This window comes from Salarias fasciatus, chromosome 23, assembly GCF_902148845.1.
Source record: "Salarias fasciatus chromosome 23, fSalaFa1.1, whole genome shotgun sequence".
NCBI classification, from domain to species: domain Eukaryota; kingdom Metazoa; phylum Chordata; class Actinopteri; order Blenniiformes; family Blenniidae; genus Salarias; species Salarias fasciatus.
Window position 1 is genome coordinate 13,072,622 of NC_043766.1, and position 24,207 is coordinate 13,096,828.

Here is a 24,207-nt window from a genome sequence, read left to right on the forward strand (position 1 = left end):
TATATATTTAATGTTCAAATTAATATGAAAGGCTTTTAGCATGCCTGATAGTTCAAGTTCATGAGATTCAGGCCTTAGCACGAGAAAACATACACTTCAGGTTTTTTTTTGGGTTTTTTTGCCTACTAAAAAACTAAATTTTATTACCATAACATTTATGTGACGAAGAACCAACCGTTATTATGTTAGGAAAGAGTTGTAAAGTAAAACCTAAATATGAATAAATTGTTTCATGTTTACATGGCAAAATTCTTTTCCAGAGATGGCTTTAGTGTGACTTTTTTTTCTGATGACCAGGTAACGGAACAGGCGCGATTATCCATTCAAATGCGTCTGGAGGCAGCCGAGGAGCAACACAGGAAGCTGCAAGAAAAGGTTCTGGAAGCAGACAAAGAAAAACAAAACTTGGAAGAGCAGAAGAATGCAGCCATTGGCTCTCTGGAAGAACAGGTATAGAATTCTGCATCAAAATTTCACAATAATGAACACTGTCCTTGAAGGGTCTACTTATAGAACGGCTTTCCATTCCGAAAGCTAGGATTTTATTGATAGTCATCGTTTGGGGCGGGGGACTTTCTCTGTTACAGATAAAGAGTCTTAACAGAAACCTCAGCAATGCCCAGGCTGAGCACCAGGCAATGCTGCAGCAACTGGCTGTAGCTGAAGCTCAGCAGCAACAGGCATCACAGGACAGCCAGGAGCAGGTAAGCGGTTTCAGATGGATCCAGCCATTACTAATGGTCCACTTCTAAACTGAGCTGGAGTGACTTATTTTTAAAATTATGTGTAACATACATATATATATATATATATATATATATATATATATATATATATATATATATATATATATATATATATATATATATATATATTAAGGCTGTGACTTTAACGCGTTAGTTACGATTAATTAATTACAGAAATTTTAACGCGATAAAAAAATTATCGCAAATTGTCGCGGAACGTTTGTCACCGGACGAGTTTCACCCGGACATATTTCGCTGTGACACAACAACGAAACAGCTCCCGACTTGGTGACTTTCTCGTTAAATCTGGCGACTTTCCAAAGCCTCCTGGCGACTTTTTTTGTCAAAAGCGACTAGCAACAAATGTAGCGATTTTTTCTGGTGCTCTGGAGACGTGACAGGACGTCTCGTTCTGCAGCTGCTGTCCTCAATGAGCTGCGGGTGCTGCGTGAGCCCCTCCCCCGTCCCAAAGCACTCACAGGCGGCCAGTCTCATGCAGCGCTCCCTCCTGCAGTCAGAGCAGAGAGGAGACCCACACCACTCCTCCACACTTCAAATGAATCGCGTGTGCGCAAATACGCCACTGTTCACTTGCTGACAAACCAAGAATCAACAGAAGAAAATTCATTTGTAGTTCTAAACATATTTAGGGTGTTTTTTTAACTCACATTTTGCTTCTCCCATGACGTTATTCCTCTCTCCTACAGCGTCCATTACAATTACATGCAAATTGCAAATTAGGTAACGACCTCATCTAGCGACTTCTGGCGACTTTTAGGACAGCCAATAGTGAATTTCCTTACTGGGGAGTTGGCAACACTGCTCCCAACGACAGTGCACTACTTGGTCTCGTGCACAGAAAATTTAGATTTAAAAAGCCAGCGGATGGCAGCGTGGATAAAGCCAAAGTATGCACATTGTGCAGCAAAGAATTTGCATACCATCGCAGCACATCGAGCCTGCTATATCATCTGAATGCTAAGCATGTCGCAGCAGCGGCCAACACGCAAGCCTGCATACAGCTAGAGTGGAAGAGGACGTCACTCCGACTACTTCAAGCACCCTCGCCCAGCCCAACAAAAGTTGCACTAATCAATGTGTATTGGTTTATTTGTCTTGGTTAAATTCCTCCTTCCTTGCTAGAATAATGAACAGTGTTTTGTTGCTTAAGCTTATGTATCACTATATTGATTCACTATACCAAAATCCATTAGAAAAAGAAAGGTTCTCACTGATCTGGTTCTCACTGGTCAAATATCGATATGCGATTAATTGAGATTAATTAATTACAAAGGCCCTAATTAATTAGATTAATTTTTTTAATCGAGTCCCACCCCTAATATATATATATATATATATATTTTTTTTTTTTTTTTTTTTTTTTTTTTTTCTCGAAACACTTTGTAATTAGAGCATTGTGAGCCTCCCAATACCATATTTTGGAAAACGGAACACAGTCAGTATTGTACCTTAGTGATTGATACATGTCGGTGTTTTCGTGATGCACTGTATCAACAGTAGTTGGTAATGAATTTGGAAATGAATTATTTGGAATCCATTTCTTTCTCCAAGGCTAAACTGGCTGCTGAAGCTCAAAACAAGTATGAACGGGAAATGATACTGCATGCTGCTGATGTGGAAGCCCTGCAGGCTGCGAAAGCTCAGGCCCTTCAGGCTGTTGAGTTCAGACACCAGCTGGAGGAGAGAGCTGAGAGGGTCAACGCTGAGTTACTGATGGCAAAAATCTCATGGGAGGAGCAGGAAAAGATCCTGAAGGTTGGTCTCAACGGTTATTTATCAAGGTGCTTCATGAACAAACATTAAATCCAAATATTTGAGCGTTTTATCCTGAGATGTGATATTTGCAAACAAAACAAATAATTTCTTATACTTGAGTTGTATGTCATTGCCCTTGCAACATTATGCACATTAGGAGGAGAAGTCAAAGGTGGAAAGCAGTTTTGAAGACCTGCAGAGGCAGAATACCCTCCTGCATGAGCAAATCCAGGCAATGAGCAGCAAAATGGCTAAGAATTTGCAGCGTGCGGCCAACGAGAAATCCGTGAACATCTCTCTGATTGAAGAGGGCAAATCTCAGGACCAGCTCCTCGAGATTCTCAGGTAAGATGTTTATCTTGTGTCATTCTAATGACTTCTAAATTACTCCTGTTGTCTGAGAGACACAAAACACAGCAAGAGATGACCAGCCTTTAAAAATGTGTGTTCATCGTTTCAAAGATTTGTACGTCAGGAAAAGGAAGTTGTTGAATCCCGTTTTGAGGTCGTCCAAGGGGAGTGTTTGCGTTACCGTTTGAGAATGGAGCACCTGGAACGAGAGTTGAAGGAGTCCCAAGATAATCTGAGTGCTGCAAAGGAGAGAATGCAGGTATATTTTTTTATTTTCTTTGACTCTCTCATCTTAACAATTCTAAAATTAACAATTGTAAATTGTTGTTTTGTGTCTTTTTGTTTTCTTTTGTTTTGTTTTGGTGGAGGGGGTCTTTTTTTTCAGCTCCAACACTGTTCTTGAGTTGAATCATGCAGTTTGTTAATCTTTTAGAATGACAGAGGTCTTACTTAATGATTAAAAAAAAAAACTCTTAAATGACTAAAACTTAATTAGCTCAGTGAAATATAATGGCGTTTGACTGATGGTCAGTGTTGATCATTGTCAGGTGACTGCAAAGACCCTTGCTCAGCACGACGAGCTTATGAAGAAGACGGAAACAATGAATATCCTCATGGAGACCAACAAGATGTTGAGAGAGGAGAAAGACAAGATGGAGCAAGAACTGCAACAAACTCAGGCTAAGGTGCAGTTTTCATGTGACCATTAATGTTTAGAGAAATAATTTATATTTATAGTCCACCTCTGAAATATGCTCTTCTTTCTTATATCACTTCAAATGAAGTATGCCTTCTCTGCATTCACTTTTGACTTGTATCAGGTTGCGTTGTAACTGCACGATAATTTAATCATTTTTATCTTTTTTCATTTTCTTAACAGCTAATTTCTTTTTTATATTTTGCTTTAACTTCTGTATAAGTTTTGACCTTGTATTTGATTTGTATGTTCTACAGGACTCATTTGCCGGTGCTCATTGTACTGATTTCTCTACAGTCAAAATCTTTAAACTGATTATTTTGCTGCAATACAAATACTTTTAAATTGGTCAGAACTGATAGAAACCCAGCAGGAAACTTCAATGAATTGTATCAGTTTTAAACATGTTTGATGACAACAGTGGTTCTCTATGAATGTCATGTTTTTTTTTTGGTTTTTTTTTTTTTTTTTTAAATATATATTTGTTTCCAGGTTCAAAAACTAGAGTCGGACATCTTGCCATTGCAGCAGGCTAACACCGAGCTGAGTGAGAAAAGTGGCATGTTGCAGGCTGACAAGAAACTGCTGGAAGAGGATATCAAGAGGTGGAAGGCTCGGACTCAGGTCAGAAAGATAAGCACTGCGTACAGTAAAAGAGCAGATTGTTTGGCTTTCTTTAAACCTGTTTTCAAATAGCTTGTAAGACCTTTTTTGATTTGACAAAGCTCCCTCATTTTGATCATATTTTAGCATTTGGTGAGTCGACAGAAAGACTCTGATCCAGACGAGTACAAGCGTCTGCATTCTGAAAAGGAAGCACATGTCAAACGCATCCAGCAGCTCACTGAGGAGGGCTCCAGAATTAAAGCAGATATGGCAAGGTAGGAATCTATTTATGGTACACATGCTCAAGTCAGCAGAATATTGAATGTTTTAATTACTGCCTTCATCAAATTTTTCAGCTAACAATCCATTAATTTCTTTCACATTTTTCATTTCTCTATGTAGAGCAAATAATCTTACAACATCCCTGCAAAACCAAATTCAAAACTTGCGTGACAATATGACTAAGATGACTGATGAGAGGAATGACCTGAAGAGGGAACTGGAGACCAAGAATCAGGAGCTCCAGGAGAAAGTAAAGACTATCACCCAGGTGAAGAAGATTGGACGGCGCTACAAGACTCAGTATGATGAGCTCAAGTTGGAACATGATAAAGTAAGTTTTTCTTACTGCTTTAATCCAAAGCACCAAATTAACAATAATAATAAAAAAGAAAAGAATCGTTGGCCAAATTGTGCATACTTGATCTGTGGTGGCGGGACGTGGCCTAGCTTGCATGCATGGCAGAGAGAGAGTGGAGGAGCTGGAGCAAGCTCAGGAGAGGAGAGTGCAAGGGGTTGATTGCTCTCAGGTGTGAATATTTAGTCATATCCCCCTCCTCCCTCTCTCAGGACTTTTACAAGCTGCCCCTCTCTCCCTCTGAGGTTGACCATGTGTTGCCACTGCATAGCCATAAAATTACAAGTAAATAAAAGTCTACAGTATTGGTTTAGTTGTTGTTTGAGGTTAAACTTGCAAACTGTTTTTCCACTAGCTTGTTGCTGGGGCTGCAGCAGGCCCTTCCCAAGAAGAAGAAGCTCATATGGCCTCAGTTCAGGAGCTAACTCGCCTGCGAGATTCTCTGGGTCAGGCAGAAGCCAGGGCCAGAGAGCTGGAAGCACAGCTGGACAGCGTCAACATGGTAACACATCAGAACAAGGAAAACTTTAACTGTTTGTTGTTCTTTGTCCTCTTTCAGTGAGTCGGTGTTTAATGGTGATCAGCTTATGTAGTTGAAATTGGTCAAAATGCCCAAGAAAAAGACAGAAGCTAAATAATGTATGTTTTCTGCAGGTGGTCACAGAGCGTGAAACCGAGTTGCGAAATACCCAGGAACAGACATCCAGAGTGCAAACGGAGCTCAACAGGGTGAGACAGGAGCTCCAGGACAAGACTTCTCAGGAGGATACGCTGAGACAGCAGGCGGCAGACAGAGAGGAGAAGACACGGAAAGCTCTTGTTTTAGCAAAGCAGAAGATCAACCAGCTCATGGGTATGGGACTGACTTCATATTAGGGGTGCCATTGTTTACAATTTTGTTCTCCACGTGTAACAAGTTACACGTGAGGTCAGAGATTTGTGATCTTTTTCTATTGCAGTTGCGCTATGTAACCACGAGAGGGCAAAAAACCGTGTATTGGTGAAAAAGATGTGTACATGGTTATTGATTTCCCTAAATGGTTATGACTTTTTTTCCTTGTACACGTTTACACATGTTGACATTGACGCCCCTACTTAATATCTCATTTGTCAAAGCAGAATTTCTAGTTTAATGGATTAAGGTTGAATTAATCCATGAAATTATTCTACTCTGTCTTTGAGATTGAGGTGTGTTGCTCTTGATTTATTTGAATCTCGTTCCTAAAATTTATGTCAAGGTGCCAAAGACCAGCTGCAGAAGGAAAATGAGGAACTGAAGCAGCAGCGCGACGAGCTTGAGGTACGAGTGAGTGCTCTCAAGTCTCAATACGAGGGTCGTCTGAGTCGACAGGAGAGGGAACTCAGAGACCTGCGAGGTCACCAGGAGAGACAGGAGCAGAGAGATGAGCCACCCGAGGCAGGCCCGAGCAAGGTGAGCATCTTTTATTAAGTAGAAGCAAGCGTGACACAGCAGGACTGCTGTTTACAGCATGACACAATCGCCCTGCAGACATGAGTAGCTAAAATGTTTTGAAACTCTTATAAAGCAAAATATTCTTTAACGAAGTATTACCTGACAGTCACTCAGCACATGCAAAGAAAAAACCAAAGCTAAATAAATATTATGCCTGTGTTTAGTTTGGAATTTCAACAAAATTGCTTATCGGCACTCTGTAGTTTATTTTGGCCATGAAGTTTTGGAATAAAATGGGAGACCTGCGTAATACGACGGCAAACATTTTGATAATGATTTTCTGATTGAATATAACAAGGGGACATTTGATTTTTAACAGGCGTTGTCATTGTTGATACTATTCTGATTTCCTCACAAGACTTTTTTCTTTGGGTAGACTCAAGAGCAGCAGAGAAGTACAGAACCAAGGCAGATCAGTCTGAAGACTACCCCAGTTGTGGACAGAGGAAGGTATGATGGAAATGTCACACCAACCTAAAAATTACCTGACAAATATGACGGTTTTATATACTTTGATTGTCTCTTTTAGCACGAGCACGTCTGAGCCTCCAACTGCCAACATCAAGCCAACCCCAGTAGTTGCTTCAGCCAGTAAGCAGCCTGTCAACCCTGGGAACAAACCTACTCCAAGAGCCAGCATCAGGCCTATGATCACCCCAGCCACTGTGCCCACTCCAACACCCACGGCTACAGTCATGCCAACCACACAGGTGGAGACCCAGGACGGTAAGCACAACCACTACAGATGTGAACTTTGAGTAGATAGTTAAGTGAATGAGATCTGTTGCAGTGTGTCTGTGCACACGTTCAACCTGATGTGAAATTTGTTTATCTGGAACTCCCTGGCAGCCATGCAGTCCACCGAGGGCCCACCGGTGGAGCACGTCACCGTGTACGGCAGCGCCAGCGGCTCAGTGCGCTCCGCCAGCCCCAATGTCCAGACCACTTTAGCCAGTCCCATGCTGACCGTGCAGCAGACCCAGACCCAGGCTACAGCGTTTGTTCAGCCCACGCAGCAGCAGAATGTGACCCACTCAGAACCAACCAATCAGGATCCTCCACCTGTGGTAATCGAGGCCCCTAGCTCTCAGGTGGAATGGCCTTCAACTTCCTCCACCTCCTCTGTGTTTGGCACTGGTGAGAAGCAGTACATTTCAAAACTTATGCTATTATGGTTGATAAGGTAAAACAAAATACTGCTATTTGGAAGATGTGAAATGTAATGGTCTTCATGGTAAAGTTTCAGCAACACCTGGAACCTCAACAATGTCGAAGAGGCCTCGTGAGGAGGAAGAGAGCGGCACGGTGGTCACTGACACGGAGACGAGCCAAGAAGACACCTCCAGGGCTCCCATACCGAAGAAGCTGCGCATCATCCAGAGAGTGGGTCCAGGGGTGAGGAGGATGGGGAGATCAAACAGAAAACTGGAAACATAAGTCTTGTATTGGTTTTAGTAGGAATTTGCATTGATGGGCAACCTTTCATTGTTTGGTTTCTTTAGGAGGAGGTGCTCGCTGAGGACAGTGCTGAGGCTGAGGGGGTGGTGCCAACTGACAGCCAAGATGGTGCAGAAGTAAGCCAGGTTGGCCATTATGTAACAAATAGATCTTTTGAGGTTTAACTCCCATTAAACCAGGTCACTCCGATGTTTCAATTTGACTGAACCAAGCGCATTAAGTCATTAGATGAAATACTTCACTCTTAGTCACAGTTATTTTAATCTATGTTGAAGATAAAATATAGAATTTAAAGGCATGTCTTAAAAAGATGGGTCATTATACTTCGGCTCCTGCTGGTCACTTTGCATTTTTTGTTTTTGCCAGAAAGGATTGATACATGCATAGTTCTCTGTAAACAAACCCGATTTGAGCTCTATGTTTTAATTTGTATTTTGCGCATACTGATGTTTTGTTCTCCAGGTGGAAGATTTCCCACCACTGGAAGAAGGAATCGAAAGCCCCTCTTCAGAGACGCCTGCGGACTATGAGACAGAGAGTGACACTCCGGAGCCGATCCAACAGGAAGTAATCGTCATAATAACAGACTCAGAGAGTGAAGATGACCAAGAAGAGGAGGAGGAGGAAGAAGAGGAACAAGTGAGGGGTTTTTTTTTTTCTTTTTTTTTTTTTTCCAGAATGAAAAATGTTGGCAGGCGCTTTGTGGTTAGAATTTGGGAAATTGACAATTCTTGTCACTGCTTTGTCACAGGACTATGAGGATGAAGAAGAGGAAGAGGAAGAAGAGGACGACGACGACGAAGAAGATGAGGAAGAGGATGACGGTGGGATGGGCGAGGAAGGAGAGGACAGCAATGAGGGCAGTGGAGACAGAACCCAGGCGTACGAAGGAGACCAAACGGAGGTTGGGACACAGAAGTCCGGTTACACCCTTGACCTGTTCTCCTTCATGATCACCCTCATCGTTCATTTCCAGTATATCTTAACCCTTCCCACATTTTCAGTCAAGGATTTGCCCGCCCTTTCCAGTTCATACACTCAGCTTTTCCACACCGTCTCATTTTGCTGTCAGTCACATTTTTGCCCTGCGCCGTCACAGTCTGTGTGCAGGTTGCGTCTGTGTTGACTTTTAGCTGTTTTTCTTTTGCTCTTGTCTTGGTCACACACATCCAGTAAGATGAGTCAGTGTCTGAAAAAGGATGCTTAAGACTGTTTCACTTGTAATTTTCATGTGTTGAAGGTAGAAAGGTTAAAAGAGGTGAGAAAGCCATAGGCCTATTTGGATATTGTAACTTATAGACAACAGTCAAACATTATTAGAACCGTCTGGTTCAAAACTTGTTTTTGCAGAATGACGAGGAAAATAAAGTACATTAAATGTTTGAATATTAAGTCATATTGAGGAACTATAAAGCTCAAGTTTCAGTTTTAAAACTGACCATCAATCATTGAAAGAAATGTTCCTGTAGGATTATAAAATATTGGTTGTGCTTGTGAAGTAAGTTGTCAGCTCTGCAACACATGAACACTTTTCAGCAGAATTTCTTGCCTTTTCCAAAGGGCATCTTTGTTCCCTTTTGACAGAAAATGAATCACAATTTGTGTGTGTTCTGCCAGTGCGTTCTGGCAACTATAGTGTGTGAAAGCCATCCCATATACCAGACTTCTACTGTAATCAGTAATTATTGTTTCCCCCTTTTCACAACTCATCTTTAGCAAATTTAATTTTCATGTTTATTGACATCAGGAAACGTGAAATGGCTCATATTTCTTTTACTCATTTTGTATTTGTTTTTCTTCTTTCCATTCACAGGGAGCTGATGTAATAGACCAAGGAACCGAGACAGAAGAAAGTTTGGGGGCGTCCGACTCCACCCAGAGGCTAGCGGAATCGCAGACACCCAGCTGTAAGATCCAGGAAACCCTGCCAGAAACTCGTTAAAAAAAAAACAAAACAAAAAAAACACCAGTCTCAGATTCTCCACATGTTTTTACGAACTTTGCTGCCGTCTTGGTTTTCTGATACTGACGATTGGACAAGATGTACTATGTGTACTATGTTGGTCTCTCTCTAAACTGAAGTGGACTGATTTCTCTAAAGAACATTGATTTGTAAGCAGTCTTAACTTTTGAAATGGGCCAATACGCCATTTTGCTTTCATATTTTGTCTTTACGATAAACAAAAAATAGATTTAAAGGTTAAAGTTGTACATTTTCATATAAATCTCACTGAAAAGGTTCTGTAAATATTAGCAGTTTGATGGTTTAATAAGAGTTCAGTTGTACATCTTGTTAAATATTTCTGTTTTTTTTTTTTTCATTTGTATTTTAGTTGAGGGTACAACAATGGAGTCATTCTCTGGAGACCAGATGATCTCCAGTTCTGGTGCTCGCATGCCCCAGTCGCCACGGAGACTAATGCATCAGCTGCCTCCCCGCTTGAACATCCACCCTGCTCCAACCCCAGAACTTGGGCCACCTGCTCAAGTCCAGGTCATCAGTCATTCCTTGGCGGGGGGGGATTTTTTATTTTTTGTAATCTGAAATGTATTTCATCGTTTCTGACATGTTTATCAATTTACGTTAACAGCGTATCCCTGTTCGCCGCCAGTCAGTGGGCCGACTTACTCCTGGGGTGCCGGGCAGTGCTGTAAGTCACACAGCCTCTGCAGAGTCGTTAACATTTTATTTGAAAGGATAATGCCTCACATCTGCCTTTTCTTTTCTTCCCGCCCCCTCCCTCCCTCTGCAGCAGCACTTCTTTGACGAGGATGACAGGATGGTTCCCAGCACTCCTACTCTGGTGGTTCCTCACCGCTCCGATGGCTTTGACCAGGCCATTCAGTAAGTCCCACCTTGGAAAAATTTGTTCATGTATTGAAAGCTTAAGTCTAAGTTTAAAATTGTGCATATTTACTGCAGGACTACAATAAACCAACAATAAAAACAGCCATTTGATGCAAACCTGTAGTCGAGGACTGCTTTGAGCCCATGTTGAATCAGTGTATCACAATCTTATTCTAACAGTACATATAATTTTGTTTCCTTGGTAACTGCTGATATACAGAATTTTAAAAATGCTTTGGTGTAGTGATTCATTATTTAATTTATTCTGTTAGTTCTCCCCAAGTGGCTGGCGTCCCTCGCTTCAGATTTGGTCCTTCAGACGACATGCCCCAGACCAGTTCATCCTCGCACTCTGATCTGGGACAGCTTGCATCACAAGGAGGTATTTTAAGTTGCTGTCATGCAGCACAGAACCAAGCCATGATAATTCTGACTATGAGTTACTCCAGAAACCTTCCCATAAACTCTTCTACTTTTCATCAGGTCTGGGGATGTATGAAAGTCCCCTTTTCTTAGCAACGCACGAAGAGGAGTCTGGTGGACGCAGCGTTCCCACCACACCTCTGCAGGTTGCTGCACCAGGTATGGTTGTCCGGCTCACATGTCTTTGTTGCTGTTTTTAATATCAGTACACATGTTATACATTTTTTGTTTCCATGATCTCGTCCAGTAACCATGTTCTCAGAGGTCGCTCAGTCCGATGCGACGGAGCACGCCTCCCAGTCGGTTCCGATGGTGAGCACATCCACGCCCAGCCTGGTTGTGCCAGGATCCGCTGGTGCAGGGGAGGAGAGAGATAACATTTCCCTGGAGCCAGACTCTGACCGGTGAGCCTTCTGGCTTTCTTCACTTTGACACTTTTCAATTTGTGTGAAGGAATTTTCTTTTTATCTTCTGTCCATACTAGCAGTAAGGAAAATGTTATGTCAGTGTAGTTTGGCACTTTATATAAGATTGCCTGTATTTGTGTTGTGCTTGGCTCAGGGGGGGCGCTGAAGGTTCGGTGGATTCTGTGGCGTCACAGGGAGATATGGAGGAGTCAAGTCAGCCGTCTGACAAGGCCAACCTCCCTTCCACCAGCCAGGAGCCTTCCTCCAGCTCTGCAGGTACAAGAAACCTCAAGACTGCCTCCTGCCTGCTTTGAAAGCAAATATAAATTTGGCTCATGTCTTTTGGTATCTGATTGTCATCTTATGTGGTTTATAGACACAAGCAGTGCTCCAGCTAAAATTTCTCGACCGGCACCCAGCAGACAGCTGCAGCGCTGGCCAGACAGCCGCGGTCGCATGAAGAGAGGAGGTAAAGCATCAACACATACTTGTGGCGTTACAATAGGTCTCTTTTTTTTTTTCTTTCTCAAAAACAGGTTCATAGAACTCACTATGTTTATTGTATTTGGTGTACATGTAATCTGCCAGCATTAGTATTCAAACCCCCTGAACTTTACCACATTTCGTCACATTACAAGCACAAAAATGTCTCTAATTCTGATTTTTAGTGAGAGACCAACATAGTTGTGAACATAATTAGCAACATAATTGTGAAGCTAAAGGAAAATAATATATGGATTTAAATGTTTTTACAAATAAACTGAAAAGTGTGATCAGCAAAAGCATTCAGCCCAATGTTATTATCAAAGCAGAATGTATTTAGGTGTTTTGCTGACCAACAGTTGTTCTTGTTCTTGAAGTGGACGTAATGAAGCACAGCACTCAGCACAGTCTTATCAGGATGTAATACAGTTTATTATTGATGAAAAACACTGATGCAATAACTTTAAGAAACATTTTCTACAATTATTATATAGATTTTTTTACATCTGTTTTTCTAATGATACACTTTACATCTCAACAGGTCAAGCTTTTCCCTCTCGGGGATTCTATGGAAGAAGATTTGCAAGATGAATCATTGAGAAAGAAATTACCACTACATTGGATACTCATTCCCCAAGAAAGGTGTTAATCATTTCACAATTGTTCGGTGTTGTGATGTTTCTCATTTAACTGTTTTTGTTTCACTTTTTTTTTATGTTCGAAATTGTGCTGAAGTTGTTTGAAGAATAAAGCTGATTCAAAACGACTACTTTTTTGGTCCAATTTATCAGTTGCTGTTTTGCAGTCAGACTTTTTGGGGGCATTTAAAGATGTCATTCTGAGAGGAAGTCCCGGCTGTGGGCCTGGAGACGAAGGGACGTCCACCATTCATCCTCACTTGATAGGATTTAGCTGCAAAAGAAATATTAAATTGGTTACAAATTCATCCACAATGTACATTGATGAAATGGTTGACCCGACCCCCCCCCCCCCCCCCCCCCAAGTTTTAGTGAATGAGGTGTGAAGCAGTATGCCAAATCTTCCCATTCGGCAGTGAATTTTTCTTTTGCTCATGGCTGCAGCAGGACATGAACTTGAAGAGCCGCTGTTTTGTGAATGACGTAAATGACCAGACGATGAACAGTCACTGTAGACTTTGTCATGCTATGAAATTTGAGAATCATCCTTAAAATGGAACTTTTTACTGCAACCACTAATACTTGCTTTAGGTGAATGGACACCACCTTTAATGGGCTTTACATATGTGTAATACACCACCCTAACACACATGGTTCTTGTTAGGTGTTACACACAAGTGAATGATGTTTTACAGGACAGTTGGCAAGAAAATGTAAACGTAGACGTGCATGAGAACATCACCAGTAAAAGCCCTTATCAATTTGTAATTCCTCTCTTTATCAACTTGAGTTTTCTATTTCCAGTTAGTTGAACGTGTGTGGTGGGGGGAAAAAAAAAGGTTCAGCTGTAATCGTTAGACTCTGTTATGCTACAGACAAATGAGATTTATGCATTTTTAAAATTATAGATGACCATGAGCAGTAGACCCCATCACCACCCATTTCAGTAGAATCTCACTATTTGGTTTGTTAAAACGGAGGTATGATTTAATAAATTATCACTTACTTCTTGAGAAGACATAGTATTTATAGCCCTCTGGTTCACTGCTGCTGGGGATTGATGCAGCAGCTGTAACAGTGGACGGAAAGCCTCTCCATGAAGTCTGGATGTTGATAGTTGGTCCTAACACAGACACTGAGAAAAAACAAAAGCCAAATGTTAGCCCTTTATTTCTCCTCTCTCTATCCTTCCTTTCTCTCTGTTTAAAAGTTTGACCATATTTTATGGAACTGCAAGGGCGGTCCCATAAACTTTACACTGGTCTTTTTGTTTCAGCGCGCCAGTTTCTCAACAGATGGACCCTTTTCAATAAAGTGTGACTCACTGTTTAAGAAAAGTTGTTACTCAAAGAGAGCACATTGTTTAGCAATCTTCTTTTTACTAACACTATACACTTAGTTGTTTTATTTCAAACAAGCACAAAATCAAACAGTTCGCATGAATCCATGACTGTCAAAACAGTTTGAATTTTAAAGACAGAAAATGTTTGTAGTGTGTTTTTGATTCTTTTATGTATGTAAAATTTATCTTTTGTATGTTAGGCTGCACTGTGTTTAGTGGTTGTTAGCACTATGACAACACGGGCACGAAACCAAAATTTGATTTCAGGTTAGAGTCTTTCATTCTGGAGTTTGTCCACTATGTGTGCATCCAGAGGTTTCACCAGATGATCCGGCTCCCTAAAGAAACGTTTGATGAACAGGTGACATTGAAGTGCCAGTGAGTGTATGTGTGCATGTGTACTGATGAGTACAGGATGTATCATGCCTTTCGCCCTTTGTCAGCTGGGATACACTCCAGTGCCACCGTAGTCTGGATGAAGCATAGATAGAAGATAAAGGTTTTATCTGGATTGTGACAAATTGTTGGGGTACCTGCTTGACGAGCTTTGCGGTTGCGGACTGTGTAAACAGCATACTGAACTTTTCCGCCACATGATGGACTGGTGCCAAACTGGTAGGAGTATTTTTGAACAACTCCTCCTGAAGTGAGAAAGTGCAAGATACTTGTTATTAAAATTCAAAGCAAACTTAAACAAACATCAAAGGAATCTGAAAATCCATTTTAAAACCATGACTTTTTTTTTTATCACCTCTCTTGAAGAAGTAGACCGACTCTCTTCTGCTCTGGTACTGAGGCACAGAGAGGGCAGCTGTGATGTGTCCCTGCAGCCCGTCAAAACCGGTTTGTACAGCTCTGGGATAACCATGGTCCAAAGCATCATTTTCAAATCTCCAGTATCTGCCTCCCTGCAAACATCATGTACACCGATATGATAAGACCAAGCCACTAAATGCCTAAATAATGGTTTTTAACCAAAAAAAAAAAAAGAAAAAAGACAGAGAGTGCAAACTTGGAAACACACACTGAAGATTGTATCTGGTTACCTTGAAGATGTAGGTTTTGCCCTGGCAGTTGCAGCGGGTAAAAACTGTGTCGATGGGGGAAGGGACACCCCATACCTGTGTGATGCCTTGGGCAGGACCTGGTACCCTGTTTCTGTCCAAAATCCAGAAGTAGTGACCTGTAAATAACATCACAACAGTGATTATTGTGCATTTCCACAACCGACTACATTTAGATGGATGCTAAAATCTCTATTCTAAAATAGTGAAAATTGTACATTTGAACTTTATTTTCATCACCATCCATAGATACATTCATTTCATAAACCCCCCCTGACAAAAATACAGCTGAGCTATGTTATGTGAAATATGCATGAAGAACTGAGCTGTTATAAAACAAGATAAAAGTCAGCCCAGTGCATTGAAACATATTTAAACCTAAAGGGGAGCATGAAAAAAATACCACAATGAAAAATTTGGTAGAAGTATACAATTTGAATTTATTTATTAGAGTTATTTTGGTTTGGCAATAATACAGTGAACACACTGACCTCTGAACACCACGATAGTCCCGTTCCTCAGGGTAGTGACTCCACTGACCGGTCGCCCACTACAAAGGTTTGTGTCATGGTTATCATCTGTGAAACAGGGAGACACATTTGTGAGAAATCCATCTGTTTGCCCTGCCCCACCCAAAACAAAATTTAAGCACTGACTATGTTGTTGGGTATTGACTGTATTTTTCCAACCTTGAAAGCAATTTCTCTTCTGTAAACATCTAAGTTATCAAAAGAACTGACCCATAGCATTATTTCCCATTTTAAAGAACCGCTCAAATCATTTAGCAAGAAGACAGCTGAGACTGTTGTGTAACAGAGCTCCGTTAAGCCAGAAACATAATGGAAACCCGGCTGAGCTCATGAAACAAGCAGCAATTACATATATGTGATCAAAATGTGTGGTTTTTATCTGTGTCTTAGTGTCAGGCTTGTAAAATAAATAACATTTACTCAATTTTCTTTATTCTCTGAGGAAATTTCTATGAATGGTGTATTTGGAATGTGAATTTACACTAAAATATGTATTACCTGATTGGTATTCTTTTGGGTCATCTGTGCTCCCAGTTTGTGCAGAACCCTGCGGCTTAGACACGGGTTTCGTGGAGGGTTTTGCTGGTAGTGGCTTCCCTGGATTGGGCTTGTCATGGGGTTTAGGCTCAGGTTTGAGTTCAGGTTTGTCTTGGGGTGTGGACTCAGGTTTGAGTTCAGGTTTGTCTTGGGGTGTGGACTCGGGTTTGTCTTGGGGTGTGGACTCGGGTATGGGATCAGGTTTGTCTTGCGTTGTAGGATCAGGTTTGTCTTGGGTTGTAGGATCAGGTTTGTCTTGGGTTGTAGGATCAGGTTTGTCTTGGGTTGTAGGATCAGGTTTGTCTTGGGGTGTGGACTCAGGTTTGAGTTCAGGTTTGTCTTGGGGTGTGGACTCAGGTTTGTCTTGGGGTGTGGACTCGGGTATGGGATCAGGTTTGTCTTGCGTTGTAAGATCAGGTTTGTCTTGGGGTGTGGACTCAGGTGTGGGATCAGGTTTGTCTTGGGGTGTGGACTCAGGTGTAGGATCAGGTTTGTCTTGGGGTGTGGACTCAGGTGTAGGATCAGGTTTGTCTTGGGCTGTAGGATCAGGTTTGTCTTGGGGTGTGGACTCGGGTGTAGGATCAGGTTTGTCTTGGGCTGTAGGATCAGGTTTGTCTTGGGGTGTGGACTCGGGTGTAGGATCAGGTTTGTCTTGGGGTGGAGGATCAGGTTTGTCTTGGGGTGTAGGATCAGGTTTGTCTTGGGGTGTAGGATCAGGTTTGTCTTGGGGTGTGGGTTCAGGTTTTTGGGGACTGATCGGTTCTGTGGAGGCGTCAGCTGGATCTTCAGTGGTTTTCACAGCAGTAACACTGTCTGTGGTGACATCCTGAGAGACGGCTGTAGATGAAACGATGAGGGTCGTCACAGAGTTGAGGTCTGTTGGGATACCAGAGGCCACCGGGGAGACGGGCGTGTGAGGATCCTCGGGCTCTGCTGGTAAAGATGTAGGATTGTTGGTAACATCCTCCAAGTTGCTGTCAGTGTTGAGGTTTGAAGTGTTTTCCTCTTGAACCGTTGTGAAGTCTGGCGTTGATGAGGGAGGGCTGGTGGTGACCTGAGAGTTTTCCAGGATTGTGACAGAGTTCTGCGTGCTGAACGGTTTGCTTGTGGTTTCTGGCTCATCCAGTGGAATGTCCACCAGCTCTACTGTCTCTCCCTCTGAAGTGATGGTGAGCTTTGTTGGCGTCACTTTGGATCCTGAGGTTGAAGTAGGTTCAAGAACAGGTGCTGTTGTAGGCTGAGGGTTACCTGTGTCACTGGCATCTGTACCCAGAAAGAAACTGATTATAAACTCATATGTGAAGCACCTTTACTCATAGTAAAACATTTTAACTCAAAGAAAAAGCCAAAGAAATATTGATTAAATTGCATTTTTGTACTTGACAAGCTAAATTTATGTGGAAGTCCACCAAATTATAATTCCTTTATCATAAAAATCAGCATACGTCCTGGTCGAATAGTGAGAAGACACAAAAGAAGGCACCCATGTGGTCAGCCTCCCCTCAGGTTGAAACAAAAATAGAAAGGAAGCTTTGGGTGCACCTCTTGTCTTTCGTTTTCTGCCTATTACTCACCAAAACAGTGTTTGTAAATACTTTCGCTATATTTGCTCACTTTCCAAACAACAAGTCGTTTGCTTTCAGAATGTCAACAAGGTTTGTTAGTCCTGTTGACTTGACATCAAACCGTAGTGACCACAATGAAAAAGCTAGAGGTCAGCCATGTCTGGCTGAGGAGAGACGAGCTGAGCGCGATGACAACATAAAGTCTATTTGTCTTTGTCTTTAAATATTTGTGGTACATTACATACCTGTGTTCTCAGCTGTAACTTCTGCAGTTGTGGGTTGAACGGTGAAAGGTTGTGTACCATCCGAGAGAGTCGACTCTGTTTTAGAAGCTTCTGCAACCGTCTCTGAAGTAATCTCCACAGCAAGTGAACCTTGGGTTGGTTCAGTGGAGACTTGAGCCATCAGGTCTGTTGTAAAAAGTCCGTAACCGTCGCTGCTGTCTGTGACATGAATCGCCTCTGGATTCTCGACGTCATTGTTGGAAAAGTCATCGTTTTCAAGGATGTTGCTGTACATATCTACAAGGTTGTGACAAAAATCAGAAAAAAACTGTCAGTGATGCACATACCACTTTTGAAACTCTGCTGGGTTTGAGCTGAGCTTGATCTATTCCTTAGTGCTCACCATCGCCAAGTTCCGTTGTTGGTTGTGATGTTGAACTGTCTTGTGATAATATATAGTCATCTGTAGGAAGACAGTTCAAAATCACACAATATATGTATTCATAATTGGTACATTTATTCAGCATTAATTGATTAAAATGACTTAGCCATGACGTAATATTAGAACTGAACATGCAAAACATTCAATGATGATTAAACTACTGAAAGTCAATTACTACAAAAGATTAAAAATGGCTCCAGAAATTAATCTGTCCTCTGTGTTTTGGCTTCATTTAGTGCTTTCCTCTCTACTCACCGAGGCTTTGCCCGGCCCTGCTACACATGGTCCACTCATAACAACACTGCTTCTTTGTGTTTCTTTTGGCCAAGGAGACTAATGCTCTTGGCTCGCTCTCTTGAGTTTTGGCATCAAAACTAAACCACAGTGACGGAGTCTCAGTGTGGCACCCAAACATAACTTTTCCCGCCATTTTCCTGTCATAAGCCTTATTAAAACCCACTACAGTCACAACTTTACATTCATTAAAGTAATCTAAACTATGTTTTGGGGTGATATTAATTAATTATTTAAAAAAATCTAAAACTGAATCCATTGTTTTGTTGTAAAGTAAATAATAAGCATTATGGTTACCTGCTTGGTTTCCCTCGCTGTAAGTGGAAGACAGCTCTGTGGTTGTCAGAGCTGGGTCTGTGGAGACATTGAAGTTTGACCATGAGTCTTGTAAAAAGCAATTCATTTTAAATTCTATGGCCTAAAAATCTCATAAGTTTTTCTAACAAAACAAAGAAATCAGCATTTTATTTTCTTATACAGTGCCACATATTGTCTCCCTGCAATGGTCAGTTATAGTGATATTTAATCATTAGCTTCAATGCAGATTACTGTATGGCACTGATGTTCTGTTGCAAGTGTTGTGTGAGCTGGCAATGTTATACACTCTTACTCATCTCCAAATGATTAAATTTGAAGTATTTTTTAACACGTAGCCACAAACACTCCAATTATCTGAATATTTAGTGAGTGGCCAAAACATATAATAGAGTGCATTTAGCATTTTTTTTTCCAATTCGGCATTCTTTGATGGTACTAAACTGTGGATGTATTTGTAAAGGTCAGCAATCAGGAAATCCCACACTTTTACTGTGTAGCCACGTCCGTTGAGTCTTACCTTCAGCGGCACAGAAGGTCTCAAAATCAGAACAACACTGGTTGTATTTCATACAGTCAGCATCACAGCTGCACAGGCTTCCTCTTTTAAAGGTTTCTCCGCAGCGGCCTTTACATGAGTTCTCTGTGGTAGCAAAATAAACAAAATCATGATCATCACTCAGCATAATGATGATTACCCTGAAGAAATGTCACCCAGCATGAACAGGAATCCCCATATCTTCATTGTTTAGTACAAGACATACCAATAACATCGCAGTGTTTCAGGATTTAAGTATTTAAGAAGGCTCACTTGTAGTGCATTGGGATTCATAGTCTTTGCAGCACTCTCTGTAGGTCAGGCACTGATAGTCACACTGGCACGATTCACCCCTGTAGTATTCCCCGCCACACCGTCCCTTACAGCTCACTGCTGTTCACAGAGGAAGCATCAGAAAATGTCAGATAGGCACACAAAGCATTACACTGATATACCATTTGAGCTGTTGAACTACGTGGCTTAAGGTCTGTACGAAGAAACATTGATTACTATTTATTGTCATGTATCTACTTTTTCTGACTTAGAGCAAGTTCAGAAGGTGAAAGGAGAGGAATACTAGGAAAAATATAATCACCACAGAGACTCTTAAGAACTGTATTTTACCCTGGTCATCATCTGTTCTGTGTTCATGCATCATGTTACAATAAATATCAAAAGTAAAGTAAAAAAAAAAAAGTTCTTCAACAAATAATTATGAACACTTATCATGAATAAATAAACCACAGACACCACCCTATCCACCACAGAAAAACCAATGAAAACACACTTATGGAAAACACTGTTAAAACTCATAGACATAAATTATACTCACTCTGAGAGACACCAAGCTTCAAAGCACATGAGAGCAAAATAACAGTACAAAGTACCGAGGAAGTCATCCTGTACATCTGAAAGAGAGGGAGAAACTCACTCAGCATTAACAAACAGCACAGACAGTATTCTCATACAGAAGAAATCAAGCTGAAAATAAGTTGCAACCCACCCTCTCTGAGACTCTGTCAAACGCCACTGGGAAGGACTTGACTCAGGCTGCTTTTAAAGGGCTTCGAGGGACAGTCTGACCTCCGGCTAATTGGCGGATCCGGTCTAATTAAAAGTGAGATGATCTCACGGGCCGCAGGGAGGGTCCCCCAGTCCAGACTACGGGTCCAGACATCATCACGATTCCCCGCAAACAGCTGGAAGCACATCAACACACATCTGTGCCAGACAGACGGCTGACTTCACAGCGCGCGCTGAGGAAAACACCGCGACGCGCCGTGCGTAAAACGAGGGAGACAGGGCACCTCGGAGTCCTCCCACACCTCTCACATATGGGCCAAATCAGTACCATATGGACCGTAAAACAACTCAGAGTCGTTTATAATACTTTTTATTCGTATATTTCATCACTTGCTTACTTACCTAATTCTACACACATTAAAGCCCTACTGAATTTTTTTTTGTACAAAGCTTCTTGTTCAATTTGATTGAACAATTTTGACTGAATTGAATTTTCGCATTCAAAGTACTTTTTTTTTTTTTTACACATATTTTTTTTTTTTTTTATTAAATGTAAAGCCAAGTCAGCCTTGTAAGTTTGATGTCAGATGTTACTTGACAGGAATTTGTTATCCAGACTGACAAAACTATATATATATATATATATATATATATATATATATATATATATATATATATATATATATATATATATATATAGTTTTATAAATATAAAATTAGTAATGCAGATAATTCAAGAACAGCAACAATGAATACTTCTATACCGGCTGTATCTGTTTTCATTGTACATTAAACTAAACATTTATACATTTAGTATATACAGCATTTATAATAAGTTCCGGACTGTCTTTCCAGAGGAAAATTCCCATAAGTTCCTAACTCTGTTCTCCTGTCGTAATAATGCCAGGAACACATGTATTGAGGTAAACACGTCAGAAGCTCAGACGATGACGATGGTGATGAGGGTGATGAGAAGGAGGAGGAGGAGGAGGAGGAAGAGGATTCTAACAACATTACATAACAGCCACGTGTTTTGCTTTTTGCCCCAAAATAGAAATAATATCACTTGTGAAATCTGAAGTAATAGTAAGACAGATATGTGCCAGCTGAGTTCATAAGATGTATTGTTGTCTACTTTTAAAGTTCTTTAATGTGTAGAAAGAAAGAAAGAAAGAAAGAAAGAACGAAAGAACGAAAGAAAGAAAAAGACTTAAACAAACGACAATATAATAACTTAAATAAGAATGTCTTACTTTGCTTAACTTTCACGTCAGATTTGTCAAGCAGAAAGCAGAATCTTCCTCCCGACCTGGCTGCATGGAAAAAAAAAATCAACATTTATCTTCTACATGTACAATATGATACTGGACCCAAGAGTCAGTGATAGTTTGCTGTGTTTTATTTGATGAACTCAGTTAATTGTTTTGTTAGTTACTGACCAACAGTCATCGTGTGCCTATTTTGTACATCACTTTTTCGGTGTATGTTCATATTGTGGGGCTGGTGTTTTGTGTTTGGAGCTGCTCACATGTCATGCCTATGAGATTTTCCTCATCCTGCCATGGTCCAATTAAAGGAAAAAGAGTTCATTAGTGCACTTGTGTCAAGACCATGACTCGACCTAATAAACAGTCCGATAAACACCCAAGGAAAAATCTACACAACAGTTTGTAAATATAGGAAAGAGGGAGTGTGAAGTCTCTGTCATCTTTATTGAAAAAAGGAAAGAATAAACCACGGCAGCTCATTCTTCCAGGGATGGAGGTTTAAAAGCAGAGCTAGTACGCCCTCTCCCGTTTGAAAGTTTAATTTGCAAACGTGAGGCAAGAAAAGTGATTTTGCACGTGAACTCATTGTCGTAAACATCCTCATTAAAGTATATTGTTTGGAAGACTGGGCGTTGTTTGCCTTGTGCGAATTCAAAGGCAGACTTTGGTGGAAAACAGGCCTCAGAGGACAACAGGACGATCTCAAGAAGAGAACAAACTAATGCTGTTTATCCAGATTTGAACTGACTCCATTTCCTCCCTAGTCATACTTTTCCAATGATAAATTTGACTTAATTATGAATCATGGCAGCTGTGTGTCCTTATCTCTGTAATGTTGTGTAATGCAAACCATTCAGGTCACATATCTAAACATATTTCTTTAAAACAATATTTCTGTAAAGTTGTAGGCTTCTGAGTGACCAGGAACACCTTCCTGAAAATAACCATGGCCGTCATATACTGTTACAAAGGATATACTTCCATTTATATATTTATATGAGAGGTTAATTGTTTATGAACTCATCAACTTGGAATCATTTTAGTTTGGAAGAACACACATTCTCTACCATCACCCTGAAGATGACAGACTGAATGTCCTAACTAAACAAGACAGTGAAGATATATGAATGTGTGTGTGTGTGTGTGTGTGTGTGTGTGTGTGTGTGTGTGTGTGTGCGTGTGTATAATACATAAGGGACATGAAACATCCCCTGAGGGTGAAAGCATGCTTTTTTTTCCACATCCAAAAATGGCATATGAGCTTGGTTGAGCACTGGAGACCATGTTCAGCCTTTGGCAGCACTCAAAAGGCAGCCTGTTGAGACAGGAGTTAAGCTGATTTGAAAGAGGATGATGAGATGCAGAAACAGAAACACAGAACCAGGAGGAACCAGGATGTAGAGCTCCTGGGTGTATACACACTGAGGGTCATTGGTAGGAAAGCTTGCTTTTGAGTTTGAATTAAACAAAGCGAATTGTACTCTGATATAACTCTGATTGATATATACACCCCATTTCAGTGAATCGCATGTCATTAAAAATATCAGACTAATTAATAAAATTGATGTAAATGGTTAGAAACTGACCAAACACAAATACTTATTAGAAAGACTGAGTAACTTGAGACTGCCCTTACACATTCATGACGAAAGCTGCACTATTGACACTAACTTCTCTGTCATACTGTAAATGCTTTGTCTCGCACCAGCTTGTACTTTTTTCATTTAATGACAGACTTCCTGACATATTTTCACAATATTGTTATGTAAAAAAAATCCATACAGAACAAAATGTTGTATCTGTTAAAGTTTTGCATGAGAGCTTATTGTAACATTTGGAACTGTCCTGATTACTTCCATAACAATGTTTTAAACATGAACTTTCAATTCCTACAATATGTTTATTAGTATAATCACTGTGATCCTGTGCTAGTGCTTTGTCTTTCTAATTTCTTCATAAAATTGCTCCCGGAATTCATAACAAAGTCTTGTTGTTTTTAATTTGACAAAAATTATCTTGCCATATTCCAGAATTAAAAAATGGAAGCTCACGATGGAAGATGTGCAGTTTTTTTGTGTGCATGCTAAAATTTTCTGAATAAAATAAGACAAAAAGTAAAAGCAGAAGAGTTTTAGTGTGCTGTGATTGGAATACAACACAGAGCTTTGTTGATTAAGCTAAAACTCCTTGTATGTTGTTATAAGCAGACTGAATCTAATAGTGAGAGACCAAAATTTAGAGAGCTATTAAATCACTTAGCAAATTTAGCTGGAATGATTTATAACCAATATATATATTTATATATATATATATATATATATATATATATATATATATATATATATATATATATATATATATATATATATATATATATATATATATATATGTATATATATATATATATATATATATATATATAAATATATATATATATATATAAATCCCTGTCAAAAAGTATTTATTTGCACAGTGTTGATGTGATGAATGAGAACAAGATCAGAAGGCGCCTTTAGAGGGA

The 24,207-nt window shown here is 40.4% G+C and overlaps 2 protein-coding genes across 6 annotated transcripts in view; one reads left to right on the top strand and one right to left on the bottom strand.

The window, feature by feature from the left end:
• The window catches only part of tprb (translocated promoter region b, nuclear basket protein), a 20,604-nt gene extending 7,931 nt beyond the window's left edge, over positions 1-12,673 (top strand). The window contains exons 23-51 of one of the 5 annotated variants that reach the window (XM_030082426.1): positions 298-450; positions 588-704; positions 2,319-2,522; positions 2,680-2,867; positions 2,985-3,132; positions 3,422-3,559; positions 4,063-4,194; positions 4,321-4,451; positions 4,579-4,789; positions 5,169-5,315; positions 5,468-5,666; positions 6,052-6,245; positions 6,664-6,737; positions 6,817-7,013; positions 7,137-7,424; positions 7,528-7,682; positions 7,790-7,870; positions 8,208-8,384; positions 8,497-8,649; positions 9,559-9,652; positions 10,079-10,239; positions 10,337-10,396; positions 10,499-10,590; positions 10,866-10,975; positions 11,077-11,175; positions 11,264-11,420; positions 11,578-11,699; positions 11,800-11,892; positions 12,448-12,673. In XM_030082426.1, coding sequence (XP_029938286.1) covers positions 298-450; positions 588-704; positions 2,319-2,522; positions 2,680-2,867; positions 2,985-3,132; positions 3,422-3,559; positions 4,063-4,194; positions 4,321-4,451; positions 4,579-4,789; positions 5,169-5,315; positions 5,468-5,666; positions 6,052-6,245; positions 6,664-6,737; positions 6,817-7,013; positions 7,137-7,424; positions 7,528-7,682; positions 7,790-7,870; positions 8,208-8,384; positions 8,497-8,649; positions 9,559-9,652; positions 10,079-10,239; positions 10,337-10,396; positions 10,499-10,590; positions 10,866-10,975; positions 11,077-11,175; positions 11,264-11,420; positions 11,578-11,699; positions 11,800-11,892; positions 12,448-12,497 — 4,125 coding nt within the window. In that variant the 3' untranslated portion in view covers positions 12,498-12,673. The remainder of the gene's footprint in view (positions 1-297; positions 451-587; positions 705-2,318; positions 2,523-2,679; positions 2,868-2,984; positions 3,133-3,421; positions 3,560-4,062; positions 4,195-4,320; positions 4,452-4,578; positions 4,790-5,168; positions 5,316-5,467; positions 5,667-6,051; positions 6,246-6,663; positions 6,738-6,816; positions 7,014-7,136; positions 7,425-7,527; positions 7,683-7,789; positions 7,871-8,207; positions 8,385-8,496; positions 8,650-9,558; positions 9,653-10,078; positions 10,240-10,336; positions 10,397-10,498; positions 10,591-10,865; positions 10,976-11,076; positions 11,176-11,263; positions 11,421-11,577; positions 11,700-11,799; positions 11,893-12,447) is intronic. The other 4 variants (XM_030082429.1, XM_030082427.1, XM_030082428.1 and 1 more) reach the window with 4 other exon arrangements.
• Positions 12,323-20,548, bottom strand: prg4b (proteoglycan 4b). Its single transcript, XM_030082431.1, has 14 exons — positions 20,399-20,548; positions 20,228-20,303; positions 19,669-19,788; positions 19,378-19,500; positions 18,840-18,896; positions 18,210-18,269; positions 17,828-18,103; positions 15,979-17,280; positions 15,442-15,528; positions 14,933-15,069; positions 14,638-14,794; positions 14,420-14,527; positions 13,551-13,679; positions 12,323-12,818 (listed from the first exon to the last, which is right to left on the bottom strand). Exons 2-14 carry the CDS (start codon positions 20,301-20,303, stop codon positions 12,712-12,714), a joined length of 2,739 nt encoding a protein of 912 aa, XP_029938291.1. The 5' UTR covers positions 20,399-20,548; the 3' UTR covers positions 12,323-12,711.
• Positions 20,549-24,207: the final 3,659 nt, after the last annotated feature.

Bases quoted from the DNA above. Each gene is read 5' to 3' on its own strand.
- prg4b (XM_030082431.1), bottom strand. From the start codon at position 20,303: ATGTACAGGATGACTTCCTCGGTACTTTGTACTGTTATTTTGCTCTCA. The intron at 14,528-14,637 runs GTGATAAAAAAA...TTCTCACTTCAG, and splicing joins GGTCTACTTCTTCAAGAGAG to GAGGAGTTGTTCAAAAATAC. The intron at 12,819-13,550 runs GTAAGTGATAAT...TTTCTTTTGCAG, and splicing joins ATACTATGTCTTCTCAAGAA to CTAAATCCTATCAAGTGAGG.